Source organism: Brassica napus, chromosome A3 (assembly GCF_020379485.1).
Source record: "Brassica napus cultivar Da-Ae chromosome A3, Da-Ae, whole genome shotgun sequence".
Taxonomy (NCBI): Eukaryota; Viridiplantae; Streptophyta; class Magnoliopsida; order Brassicales; family Brassicaceae; genus Brassica; species Brassica napus.
The window spans coordinates 22,607,007-22,621,669 of record NC_063436.1 but is presented as its reverse complement, the minus strand read 5'-3'; the positions used below and the strand labels follow the sequence as shown (position 1 = coordinate 22,621,669).

The following is a 14,663-nucleotide window of genomic DNA, read 5'->3' as shown; positions in this document are numbered from 1 at the left end:
TTCAACTTTCAAGACTCCGATACTTTGTTTTGTAAAAAGAAATAAGTAAGTGACTAAGCTAATATATTCTTTGAAAGTGTGAGAACATTGAGAAATATGAAAAATCATAGATTTTTGTTTTCGTGACAAAGTTAAGAATTTTGTAAAAGTAAGTTTAGCATATAAATTTTCGTGACAAATATGAAAAAGCATAGATTTTTGTACAATTTTGACAAAATAACTCAAAACATAGTTCTCTAATGTCTTAATAAAATATTTTTTAAGGGTGCAATAATTAAATATATCAATTCAATATATTTTGTAATTTATAGACAAAACAATAACACAACAAATTTTGAAATATTTTTTTAACCTATCGATTTCTTTTCATAAGAATCCAACTAAACAAGATAAAAAGCAATTAGATTTATTTAGTTACCATTTTATTCAATTTTGATTAATTTCAAATTGTAATAATGTATTTTTTTGAACTTACAAAAAAATAATGTTCTTTCTTTATTACACTAGCATTATATATAGATTCCATATACACAAATAAATATAATATAACAACATAAGCTTGCTTTCTCCGATTCATATGAAAACTTTTTAAGTTATCCACCAAAGCAAATTAATTAAATAAATCAAATTGTTAGAATACAACAAATTAATAAATAATTTTATTTTAAATTATTTAAAAAGTGTATTTTCATTGAAAACAAAATAATAAATAAGTAAAACCGATTTGATGGTAATTTTTATGACATATATATATTATGTGAAAGAAATATAAGCTTAATATTGAAAAAAAGTCTCAAATACAAAAAACTCTAAAATTAACAAAAAAAACTAATAAAAATTAAACTATGATATCAATTGAAAGCTTCTTAGACAATAATAATAAAATATTTAAGCGATAATTAGACAAATTTGATTTTTTTTTTCCAGCCAAAAGTTTATTATTAATTAGCATCAGTTATTTCAAGATGTTTAAGAAAGATAGACTTAAATGATATATGAACTATGAATAGTAGTACTTTGTAAATCTGACTTAGGTAACACATCTGCACATCATTTCCAGTCATTTTTTATGCATAAATTCAATTTATTCAGAGCAGTTATTCCACAAAGAGATCGTATGAGATATTGTTTTGATATTCAGATTTGTTTCTTGACTGTTAAGAAGATTGATAGCTGTAAAAATGTCTCCTCCGAATATTATATGTCTATAACCGAATCCCCAACATGAGACAACTTTGTTTAAAAAGTAAATAATTTCATTTTTCTTATATTATATAATAAATATATATTATTTACTGATAATAAAAATATATTTATTCATCTATCACAAATATCTATGCAAATATGTGAATCAAGTACAACAATCAAACAACATAGTGATTTCCACAAAGAAAATTTAAAAAATATATTTATGTTAAGTAGTCTTATTTTACATTCTTTAAATAATGTAATACAATATTATACATTATTTTTCTAGAATTGAGAAATACATATATATCAGCTAGACAAATTAAGCGATAATTAGACAAATTTGATGTTTTTTTCAGCAAAAAGTTTATTATTAATTAGCATCAGTTATTTCAAGATGTTTAAGCAAGGATGGACAAAAAAATAGGATGGACATAAATGATATATGAACTATGAATAGTATTTTGTAAATCTGACTTAGATAACACATCTGCTCATCCATTTCCAGTTCTTTTTGATGCCTAAATTCAATTTCTTCAGAGCAGTTATTCCACAAAGAGATCGTATGAGATATTGTTTTGATATTCAGATTTATTTCTTGACTGTTAAGAAGATTGATAACTCTAAAAATGTCTAATTCGAATATGATATGTCTATAACCGAACCCCCAACATGAGATAAGTTTGTTTTAAAAGTAAATAATTTTATTTTTCTTATATTATATAATAAATATATATTATTTACTGATAATAAAAATATAGTTATTCATCTATCACAAATAACTATGCAAATATGTGAATCAAGTACAACAATCAAACAACATAATGATTTCCACAAAGAAAATTAAAAAAAATATATTTATGTTATGTAGTATTATTTTATATTTTTTAAATAATATAATACAATATTATACATTATTTTTTTAGAATTGAGAAATACATATAATATCTTATCTGCGCGTAGCGCGGTTAAAAAATCTAGTAAAAGTTAATTGGCTTTTATAGTCGAAGCTAAAGGTTTGAACTTATCGATATATTTAAATGAATGCAAGGCTGTATTGGGCTGTAATACATATGATATCAACGTAAATATTAAAATCAATAGTAATTATTGCGGTATAATCGTTAAACTAAAATTGAAAAGTTCTAAGAAATGCACGAAGTAAAGATTGGACGAGTATGTGATCAAGCGATAATGAAAAGAGTACGAGATATATCACCACATTTCAGACATAAAAAACTAAATCATATTTTTCTGGTTATCCTATGCAAGTATGGATTACTGTTTTTCTGTTTATTTAGATATCCAGGAAAAAAAATCTATTTGTGAACTGCATTTTTTATTTAAAATTATATATATATTTTTAATAGATCTAGATTAATCTTTTCTGGTTGTAAGCTTCAGTCAGAAACTTCTAATACTAATTAAGGTGCATTACTCATTGCTAAAAGTGCCTCTTTTGGTCAACGGCTACATTCTTATGTTGCAAGAGGTTAATCCTTTTTGGCTCAAGAAAACTTTGGTTAATGATCTTGTACCTACATGATTAGTCGGTTGAAACATTTTGACTCCTCGCTTGTTTGAGGCATTTTGGGTTTATCTTGTAACCATATCTCTCAGACTGACATCTTGTTTATAATACCAGTGAAAAAAAAAGATTAATCTTTTTAGTTTACAGAAAAAAAAGAGATTGGTTCCCAATGGTCAAACACATCTTTACACTAACACTACTTTTATTAAAATAGAACAGAGCAGGAAAAAAAAAGAACAGAGCAGGAAAGTGATATAATAATCTGAAACCATCACTTTAAGGACGATTCGGTTTCTTCGATAACCTTTTTTTTTTTTGAGCAAATCTACTATTTGACTATATGGTATACTATTCACTTTTTAAACCATAATAAAATACTAAAAAACAAGAGCCATGTTATCAAAACTAATTAATTTTGTTGATTTTTTAGGTAGGTCATTTTTTTTTTTTTTGAAAAGCGGTAGGTCATTTCTTGAGGTGTTCGAATGTGGAAACCTCTTCAACAAAGAGTTGAAACCATGTTTAGGATAAATAAAATCATTGTAAAATTAAGTCAGTTTTCACTTAGCATGTACTTATCCCTTTGTTACAAATATTTCTTGTGTTAAGATTTGAAAAGTTACCAAAATATTGGTAGTTTAGTAATGGTACAAGAAAGTTAAATCATTTATAATCCGAGTCCAAATTACTTTTGGTATAAAATTTATTTATAAAAATTAGAATATTTCAAAAATGATTTTGTTTAAAATCTAAACACAGAACTTCCATTTTATAATATAAGATTTGAAAGGTTTAACTCTGATTTTCTTAGAAGTGTAGATAAGCTTAAGTGTTTCACTGAGTTTAAGTCTAAAGTAAATAATAATTATAATATGGATGATTGGTTGAATTTTATCTCCATTTTTAGTTTTATTTATTTTTAGATCAATAACTTTACTAATTATTATGTAACTTTATTTTTTTGAAATTATAGACTACATCAAATTTCTATTTATTTTTACCAAACATGATTTATCTTTATTTGTAAAACTACAAACACAAAAAGTTAAAGAACTTTTTTTCTATGCATATTAAGCAAAAAAAACTACATCTTTATTATTTAGGCCTTAAAATCTATAACATAGAATATATCATCAATAAAACATCATTTATTTCTATTTAATACTCCATCTGTGCCATTTTAAGTGGTGTTTAATTAAGGTTTTTGCACAAATATTAAAAAAAATTAATATTTTATGAAATTTATCTTGGTTACATAAAATAACATTAAATAAAATAAATTAAACCAATTAAAAATATAGTATTTTGTAATTGGTCACAAATTTAAAACGATATTAAATTTTATCTTGAATAGTGAGAACATCACTTATTATGAAACAAAATAAAATAAACACCACTTAGTGATCTGGAGGGAGTATACATTTTTACTATTATTTTAATAATTTTTATTTACTTTTGAATATTTCTAAATTATTGAATTTTAAATAATATAAATTTATTTATTGATTACATTAAATAATAGTAAATTTTGTTAATTTATGACTTATTTATTACTATAACTTATTTAAATTGAAAATTAATTAATATATCACATATCTTATATATTTTATTCAAAAATATCTAGAGTTTAAATTAACAGATATAACTAATTTAACTAAAGTAAAAATTTCTACAAAAAATCTACAACGATAAAAATTCAACAACTCACCTACAACACAAATTTGACAGCTAAATTTTAAAAGTTGCAGTCCAACCAATCATTTCATATGTCATCGATTTTTTTAGTCATGCGTTGTCGCTATGTTTTTAGTTTTCTACTCTATTAGTTTTATCATTTGTGTTTGATTAAATCACTTTTACACATCTATTAACTAAAGAAAAAGTTTATCTCATGTTTGTTGGTGTTCTGGTTTTTCCGTGGTGGAAAAACCAATTATTTTTCCTTTGATTAGTCAAATACTATGGAATTGTTTTTCCAAGATAATGCCAATTTTCTCGTCTTCAACATGTATGTTCTTCTTCTTTTTTCCTTCGTAATTTTAGATATTCCATTATAAAATGATCCAGGTTTTTTTTCTTGCAAAATGTAAACGCAAATGATATTTTTTGTTTGCCTTACTAAACATGTTACTATCCATTTATTAGAAAATACTCCCTCCGTTTCTTAAAGATATATGTTTTGGTGTTTTCACATATATTAAAAAAATACATTAAACATGTATCATTTTTTTAAATAATCAAATTCCAATGTTTTTTAACCAATAGTCATTACGAGAAAGATTATTGAAAAACTATTGGTTAAAAAACATTGGAATTTGATTATTTAAACCCTTTTTACATCGTCGGCATAATTGTTTAATAAGTCGTTTTCTCCGATAATTGAAACTTAGACCTCCTATAATGCACAATTTGCAAGAAATTACATAGCCTGAGATTTGAACTCCAGATTTGAGTGTAAAAATTTTTAAGCCTTAATCATTAGACTACGGTGCTTCCACAAAATTTAGTATTCACTTCACAAAATTGGTATTAATCAGAGTTACTCTTACCTTATCTTCTTGGAAAAGAAAACTGTCTATCTGTTTCTGTGCGTTGGGCTTTTATATGCTATTCATTTTGGTTTGGTAGTTAGTTAGTTTTCCTTGGGCCTTCTGTTGCATTATCGTTGGGTATTTTACGCTTTGTTTCTGATTTCTTCCATTGAACAAGTATTGGGTAACAAATGCATTAGGCACCAGAAGCAGTCAAAACATGCAGAATCTGGTATATTAGGGTCTCAGGAAATTAGGTAATGACTGGGTCTTCAAGTTTGGGTACCCGTTTAGGCTTTTAAAGCTTTAGATTTTTTCTTGTAAAAATATTTCATAGTTGAGTTCACTCAAGATGGAATCTAGTCACAGCCGGATGAAATAGTGGTTTTGGTTTCCAAATTTTTTGAAGTATTTTACAAGAATAGTCCCTTAAATTTTTAAAAATAAATTTATAAACTTTCTTAAGAAAATGTTTAGAGCCTCCGAAATCTCAGATTCTACCCTGAGTTCATTTTCTGAAGGTAAACAAACCTAATACTGTCAGTGGCTTTCTGAAGGCAAACAAACCCAATACTTGTCACTGAGAATGCAACAGAGACAAACTACGTACATACCATTGTTGGTCCTGAACAATCTCAACAATGTTTAAAATATAAGCACTGCTGGTCAAACGTCTGAGAATATAAAGAAGCATACAAGATTTTGCTACTTTTTCAATCTAATGTTAAAATATTAAGCCAAACATTAAATGTCATACAATCATTGTTTTTATACATATCTCGCATATTTAGACATCCAGTTCAACACAAATGTTGAGCCAACAAACCACAACACAACAAAACGAAGTAGTAATAAGAAACCCGTCTTCTGAACAAGAAGGTCTTAGACGGCTGTAGTAGATTTTCTGACAGTGTAATGATAAGCAGCAACTTTCTTCTTGCGGGACAAAGAGTTATCAACCGAGATACTGAGTTTCCCAGCTTCTCCTGTCGTGAAAGAGTTGCAAACAGCTTCATCTGAAGCTTTCATCCTTCTTGGTTTCTCAACAACAATCGCGTAACCCTCTTCAGCGTTTGGAACAAACTCTGCCGTGTACTCTAAGTCCCATCCTCCAACTACTATGTCCCATGATATGGTTGCTCCACCCTGTAATGTCATAATCCACATACACATATTTCATAATTTATCAAATCATTTTTATTTAACTCACTTAGTGGGAGTGATTGGTTGGGCTGTAAATGTAAAAAAATTACTTTAGAATTTAGTCTGTAAAATTTTTTGATTTAGCTTTAAGGGATGTAACTTTAAAATTTCCTAAAGCTAAAAAGATGTGGCTTTAGAAAATAAGATTTTTACAATCATTTTTGGTATATTTTTGCTGTAGATTTAGTTTTTTGGTTGTAGCTTTAAAAACTAAAATAAAGCATGATTGGTAGTATTTAAGACTGCAGATGAAAATTAAAGCTAAAGTCACTTCCTACATCCCAACCAATCACCCCAGTATTAGGCATGCGAGTTTGATTGTAATGCAGTTTTTGGTAAGTTTGGTTTGCACAAAATCTTGCCAAATTGAACCGAACAAAATCTCGGTTCAATAATCGGTTAGTTTAGTTTAAAATTTGGATATGATTCCGGTTTGGTTTCATATAGCTTTGGTTAGAGTTTAAAAAACAAAAACTAACTACCTACCGAACCAAATCAAATCAAAAACTGAATTTTCTTTTCTAAATCTACCGAACTGAACAGAACTCCTAACCGAACTTGAACCAAAAACCAAAAATTTCGATTCGGTTAGTGCCTTTAGTATCTTTAAAAATGCTTATTGATATATCACCTCAATGCCTTCGATCTGAATGTTAACCTTCTCACCACCCTTGATGGAGAATTCAGAAGCGGGTTTAGGTGGTCCATTTTGAGAATCAGTAGGACGACTAAGGCCGCCGTATTGCACCGGAATATCTTCAGGTCTTATGAACCTGAAATAGCAGAATTGGTACATGCAAATTTAAAACATAATAAAGCGCAATTAGCAAAATAAACTAGCATGTAAAATGTTTTCTTTTAGATTGTACTTGTAAAGTGTTTCGGCTGCATTTCCTTCTTTGGATATTACAAACTTGCTCTTTGTTCTATGAGTCAAGAAAGGGCTGAACATTGAGTAGATCACACTGAAATACCAAGGCACATTGATGAATATCTGCAAAAGTTTTTTTTTTATCTGAATAAAATTTAACATTCTTTAAAGAAAAAAGAATATCTACAAATATGGAAAGAAACAAACAAATGGATTCATTATAACTCCAAAAGCAGACTAGTATTTTTTTTACTCAGTCTTAGTTTGGGCAATGCGTTATTTAGATATAATGCATAGTCTTGGTCAAATATTTTTAAAATGTGATGGTGAATGGAGACTGATTCTTAATAAGCTAAGCGTACGGCCACGCAGAATCCTTCAGTGTAAGTAACTGTAGCAGTAGAAGACAAAAGCTAGAGAATGATGCCAACACAGAAACATCTAAAACCACTCTTTATTAGTATTTCTTAATTCCATTTTCAAAATTTGAACAAAAGTAAGAAAGAACATACAAATAAACCAACAAGTTTCCAAGGTTTACAGCTATAAATAGTACTACTTGTTAATATGAAAAAGAATTTAAGGAAAAGATTTCTTAAATCCCATTAAGCAGATTTTTACAAAGCATTTAAGACTTTTCTTTATTTCTTGAGGGAGAGATTAGCAAGGATTAGGTTGTACAAAGGTTTTTTGAAGTGAATAAAATTTAAAATTCTTTCAAAAAAAAGAAAAAAAAAAGAGATTAGCAAGCAACCCAACACGCAAAACATAGCAAAAGCACATGAAAAAAACCGTAATAATTTCGACAGTTTTTTCAGACAACAAGTACAGAAACATAATTTCGAGTTTCAAGTTCTTGTCTACCAAAAGAAACAGAAACCCACTAAAAAGAAAACACAGAGAAACCAAAGATTTACCTTAGTAGCAACCATCTCAGGGTAATTATCCTGAAAGAGAGAAAGAATCTGGTTCGAAGCAACTCTAAGCTCTCTCTTAGGCATATCCTTAAGATCAGTAACTTGAATAATCGAATTAACACCACCAGGCTTAAAATGAAGCAACTTAACACCTCTCTCCAAAACCTGAACTCTCCATCTCAAAAACTTGTTGATTTTCTCCTCGTCACCAAACACTCTCTCGTACATCTCTCTCTCTTTAAACACACCGTACGCGTTGTAACACACGGGATGCCCTTCTTTGTCGTACCCTCTCATGTACGCTACTCTACCTTCCAAATCTTTAAAACCAAGATCCTCTTCGGTCAGTTTCTCGGTCTTGAACTCTTCTCTCCACTCCAAACACTTCTCAAGCATCCTCAGCGAGTCTCCGACTTTGAAGTCCCTGGCTCTGAGGAACTTGAGGAGGATGACGTCAGCTCTGTCGTCACCGCCGAGGAGCGGGACCCCCCACATGGAAGAAGAGGCTGCGAAGGAGGAAGATGAGAGTTTGTGTTTGAGGTCTTGGAGAGATTTTGCCTCGGAGGGTTTGAGTTCGGAGACGAAGTAAGTGTCTTCTTTGAAGTGGTTGGAGCGGAGGTGGGTGAGAGAGGTCGTGAAGGTTTTCTTTGGCTCTGTGTTTTGGTGATCAAATGGGGTTGGAGACAGTGAAGAGTCCATTGTTTCTTTGAGTAAGTTTTGTGAGAAGGAGACTATCGATGGAGGAGAAATAATAAGCAAAGCAGAGGGGAAGAGTGAGAGTGACGGTAGCTAGAGAGATATAGAGAAAAGATATAGGCGTGACTTGTGATTTCTGATTTTGAACAGAAATGACGCGGCTTTCTACGAATATTTTTTTAAAAACTGATAAATAATATTTTTACTGAACTATAATTCCAAAATATATTTTGTTTTGTACAAAATTGATAGTGACCTCAGGGGCGAAGCTAGAACAAAGTTCCTATGGGTGCACATCTGATACAAATTAAAATAAATGCCAATAGGGATAACGAACTTGAGACATCTGTGGGTGCACAACATCAGTCTAACCATTTTCCTAGCTAATTTTTTGTAATCTTGCTTACTAAATGCATAATATCCATAATATTAAGGGTGCACATGCCCCCATTGTCCATGCACTAGCTCCGCCCCTAGTGACCTGACCATATATATATATGTGTGTGAAATCAAATGTTTTAAATTTTACATAACATGACTTTGATTGAATATGAAATGAAATTGGAAAATAAAGAGAGAGATGGAAGTGGAGCGCGAGAGTGAGCGTGAGTTGCAGCAATGGGTAACGTGGGGGAAGATGTGATAATAATGAGAAGAAGGAATGGTCCATTAATTCTTGGGTTCACCCCCTAGGCTGAACCCAACCAATAGTGTTTGAGTATTTGATATTTGATATCTTTTAAAAAAGGAAACAACATTGAATTTCCAAATAAGATTATGTTTTTAAAATAAAACAATAAAAATACATAAAAATAGTTACAAAAAATAAATAAATAAATATTTTTAAGTCTTCAGCAAAATACTAAATCCTATACCCTAAATCTTAAACCCTAAACCTTAAATTTTGGATAAACTCTTAACGTTTGAAAATCTTAAACCCTAAATCATACATTAAAAACTAAATTTTAATAACACTAAACCCTAAATCCTAATCACTAAACCCTGAACCCTTGGATAAACTCTGAACCCTTGGATAAATCATAAACTGTAAATCAAAAATATTTAAAATTAAACTCTAGAGTTTATGATTTATCCAAGGGTTCAGAGTTTACCCAAGGGTTTAGGGTTTAGTGATTAGGATTTAGGGTTTAGTGTTATTAAAATTTAGTTTTTAATGTATGATTTAGGGTTTAAGATTTTTAAACGTTTAGAGTTTATCCAAAGTTTAAGGTTTAGGGTTTAGGGTTTAAGATTTAGGGTATAGGGTTTAGTATTTTACTAAAGACTTAAAAATATTTATTTATTTATTTTTGTAACTATTTTTATGTATTTTTATTGTTTTATTTTAAAAAGATAATCTTATTTGAAAATTCAATGTTGTTTCCTTTTTTAAAAGATATCAAATATCAAATAATCAAACACTATTGGTTGGTGAACCTAGAGGTTCACCTTAGGGGGTGAACCCAAGAATTACTCTTCTACGAATGGAATGGGTCCCACTTTTTCTCTTTTCTTCCCGTGTTTTTTTTTGGAGCTGCTTTTTTGTTTTTTTTTTGTTGTTTTTGGTTTCTTTCACCAAAATTCTAAGGACTCTATACGTTCAAAGACACCTTTAGGACATCTCTATTTCTACTCCATTTTTCTCTCTAAAATAAAGTAAAAGTGAATATAAAGTAAGGAATGTTTCAACCCAATTTTATATCTCACTCCATAGTAAAATTTACTACATAAATGGAGTAATCTATTTTTGTTTGTTTATCACTCCATTATAGAGTAGAAAATAGAGTAGAGTTGAAACAATTTTACTTAATTTCAATTTTACTCCATTTTGGAAAAAAAAAATGAAGTTATAGATTAGAGATGCTCTTATCTTATTTCTCGAATGATATCTAGGTTTAGGTGGTGTTTGTACAAGTGCAACTGTATTATTCTGTGAAACTTTCTTACATTTCAAAAGGATGAAAATAACTCTTCAAATGTTCTCCTTTGAAAACTGATGTTTGAATAGAGAGAAGACCGTTTTAGTTAGATGTTTCATGTACGATGTCTCTTCCTTTTTTGTTTGTCACGATGATGTCTTCCTTTATACTACATGAAATATGGATGTGCAATGCGAAAATATATAGATTTTGTTTGTTGGTAAACGGATGCATGGAATTTACAATTATACAAGAATGAAATTAAATACTTGAACCATGTAGAAACTTACTCGTAAAAGACTCAAAACTTAAACCACTCTTCACCAATCATAACTTTTATTTGTTTCAACAAATTGGTATATTGTCACTACTGATAACCTATTTACTTTTTAGCTTCCAAACTTATATTTAGTGCTCTATCGGCAAGGTCGATCCCGATCTAAAATATAAGACGCTTGTGCTTAAAATGTAAAATATGCGAAGGACATTAAATTTACGGAAGTTGTTGGTAATGTAAAAGTATCTTCAATCTCACTCTATTTTACTCTGTTTTTCATTCAATATATAGAATAACTTTTTTTTATCATCATTATATTTTTCATTTTAAAATAAAATATCATTGGAACAACAACCAATTCTATTATATATAGTTATTCTATTTTCCATTATAAAATAAAGTATCATTAGAACAACAACCAACTCTATTATATTCCCTCCGTTTCATAATAGATGATGTTTTATAAGATTTTTGTTGTTTCAAAATAGATGATGTTTTGATACTTTTATATTATTTTTAACTTTATTGAAAATTGTGTAACCAATTAGATGTTGTAGTCATTTCTGTAGTTGGTTGAATGATTTTTAAATTATATTTTTAAAACTACTTTTTAGAGAAAATAATTTTTTTAATCTTTGTGCACTAAAGAATAACATCATGTATTGTGAAACGGAGAGAGTATATAGTTACTCTATTTTGAAAAAAAAAAGTAAACCATTGGAGATGGTCGTCTAATCACTAACTCTTTTACAATGGATTAAATGTTTCTAAGTGGAGCCATTACTTGCATTTTGTTATTTTAATCTAAAAAAAATATTTTAAATGAGTCCAAAAATGTTTATATCCTTTAATAATATGTTGGGCCGATACTAAAAAACTATGTTGGCCTGAGATTGCTCATCGCAATTATGATTTATTTTTTTGGGTAAAATCGCAATTATGTATGTCAATAACCATAAAATCCCAGAAACACAATTCAAGAGGAGTGTTAATCAAAGACTCAAAGCTATTGAGAAACGAAAAAAGATAGTTGTAAGCAAAGTGAAAAAAAAAAGGAAAAGAAGTCCCCTTGGTAGGAATGGTTTGGATATACTAAACTAGATTAAGACATGCGCAAGATCTTATTTCATACAATTAATATAGTGTTCGTTAGGAATATGTATTAGTATGTTTTTGTGACTCAAATTGGATTATTTTTATTTTTTTGAAACCTTTTTTCTATTACAAATTAGATTTCTTCATTGTCGCATGGATCTTATTTCTCTGTATCAATAAAGAAAAAGAATGACATAATTAGATAACTAACAAAGTCTCAAACTACTAAAAATATGATAGAAATTTATAAATCACATGTCTATTTTTGAGTTAGTTTATTTAGAGAAAAATTGAATCAGTTTCTCGAGCTACATATTGATGTTGACGATCCAAGCATATTTTTTGAGTCAGTAATCTAACCAAGAGCCTGCACATATTCTGGTTAAAAAATAAAAATCATAGTTGATGTTCTAAAAATTTCAATTTTTTTTACATAAACCTTTCTTTTCCTTCGTCACTCAATTCTTCTTTTAATGACAACTATGAATGTTAAGAATGCATGCATGTAATGGAAATGCTGCTGATAATTAAGTATGGAAAATCCCACAGGAAATAAGCAAAAATCATTACAAAATAAGCATTGTCAAATTAAATATAATATGTCAGTACAGTGACAAATTTAGTAAATACTCTAGTTATGAAAGGGTAAAGATCAAAAGAGATTGAGAAAGACTCTCATTATGACATGTATGCAAAACACACTTGTAAATAGGCCTGCAATTTCAGGTAATCGGGTAGATTCCGGATAAGATCCGTTCGGTTCTAGATATTTCGGTTATTTAGAAAGTGTATCCAAATAGTACTTGATTGAATTTTGGTTTGGATCTGGTTTGGTTCTGGTCGATTCCGGATCGGTTTTACCATTTAAAACCCAAAATGTAAATATCTCTATAAACTTTGAGAAATTTAAACAATTTGTTATAGTGTTCCAGCGGTCACAAACATTATTAAAATATCTGGCAATTTGGGTCCGAATGCCATTTTTTTTAGTTTTTCATTAATGAATGGCAATTTTGCAATTTTCTGCATATGCTTCCTTGTGCCTCCTTTTCCCAAACCCTAATTTGCAGCTTCCTTTAGGGTTGCAGACTGAAATTCATCATTTGATTCATGATTTTTTGCCATTTATACATAAAATATCAAGATTTAACATAGAATCACCGATTATAAACTTGAAAAGTAAAAGAAATCATCTATTGTACACGTTCTTACATAGAGTTTTCGGATTAATCGGGTACCCCGAACAGTTCCGGATATAAACCGAATCCCACCCCCGATACTCATGGATATTCATAACTTTATCCATCGACTAAATCTCATGGATCCGAAACCGAGCCGAATCGGTCCATTTTGGATCAGATCCGGTTTGGGTATTCGGATCTTTTTTTTTTGCATCAAAAGTACAAATTTATTAGGTAACTAGAGATTCAAACAGGCAAGCTTCATGAGCTAGCCATGGGGGGTCTTGGTATCCAAGAAACAGAAACCTGAAGCTCGTGATCGTCCTGCCTTTGAGAGGCAGTCCACACGGACATTTTCAGCACGTGAAGAGAACTCAGAGCTAAAAAAATCAATCTCGTCCAGTTCTGGCCCTAGGGCTGGCCATTCCTGCGGGGTTTGAATAAGGCGAGTCAGTTGTTGGCAATCTGATTCGAAGCAGGCCTCATTAACACCAAACTGTCTCGTCTCTTTCATTTCCCAGCAAAGGCCTAGCTTCAACTTCAGCATGCAATGGCGACAAGGCGCAGCTTCCTTTCCTTACACCCACTAGTTTAACTTGCTGATCTTCGAAGAGGATGAACCCCCAACCGGCTCCTTCTTTCTTGTCCTTCCAAAATGCATCAACTTGACATCTCCTATTGGAATCTGGTTAAAAGTTGCATGCCTATTTGTAAATAATTTACCTCAAAGTTATTTTTTATTTTTGCTTCTCCTTTAATAATAAAAAGGATTAGACCTTAATAACTTCGTAAAAAGTTTTTGTTACTCTCCTATAGATTCTAAAAAGCAAAAGGAGTTCACGGTCACCACTTTATTTCAAGTTTCAACATAATAAGAGGGAGGATGATTATGAGAATATCTGGGGATCTGATCAATTAGCATATAATATACGTTAGTTAGCGAAAATTAATCATCTTTCCACCCCATGCGATTTCAACTTTATACTTTTTTTTTGAAAAAATTTCAACTTTATACTTTCCAGTTCATTCCCATAACCTACAAACTAAACAATTAATTAACATCATTTGAAAAACTTTAACTAAACGAATAGTTATTACCAATGTGTGTAATGGCAATACTATAGTAACGTTGGACCACCATCTGTAACTGAAACTTACAGTTGGAAATTTAAATCATTATTCCCTATCTTGTTAATGAGGTCTTTAGCTTTTCTAGAAGAGTAATATAAATACAAAAATGCTCAGATTTTTGAA

The 14,663-nt window shown here is 29.7% G+C and overlaps 1 protein-coding gene across 1 annotated transcript; it reads right to left on the bottom strand.

Annotated features, from left to right (window-relative positions):
- Positions 1–5,950: 5,950 nt before the first annotated feature.
- Positions 5,951–9,295, bottom strand: LOC106448255 (patellin-6-like). Its single transcript, XM_013890170.3, has 4 exons — positions 8,242–9,295; positions 7,323–7,447; positions 7,085–7,226; positions 5,951–6,396 (listed from the first exon to the last, which is right to left on the bottom strand). Exons 1-4 carry the CDS (start codon positions 8,938–8,940, stop codon positions 6,133–6,135), a joined length of 1,230 nt encoding a protein of 409 aa, XP_013745624.1. The 5' UTR covers positions 8,941–9,295; the 3' UTR covers positions 5,951–6,132.
- Positions 9,296–14,663: the final 5,368 nt, after the last annotated feature.

What these genes read in the sequence shown, in the direction of transcription:
- LOC106448255 (XM_013890170.3), bottom strand. Translation starts at nt 8,940, where the DNA reads ATGGACTCTTCACTGTCTCCAACCCCATTTGATCACCAAAACACAGAG. An exon ending in GCAGCCGAAACACTTTACAA is followed by an intron (nt 7,227 to 7,322) that starts GTACAATCTAAA and finishes CTGCTATTTCAG; the next exon opens with GTTCATAAGACCTGAAGATA. An exon ending in TTCAGATCGAAGGCATTGAG is followed by an intron (nt 6,397 to 7,084) that starts GTGATATATCAA and finishes ATGACATTACAG; the next exon opens with GGTGGAGCAACCATATCATG.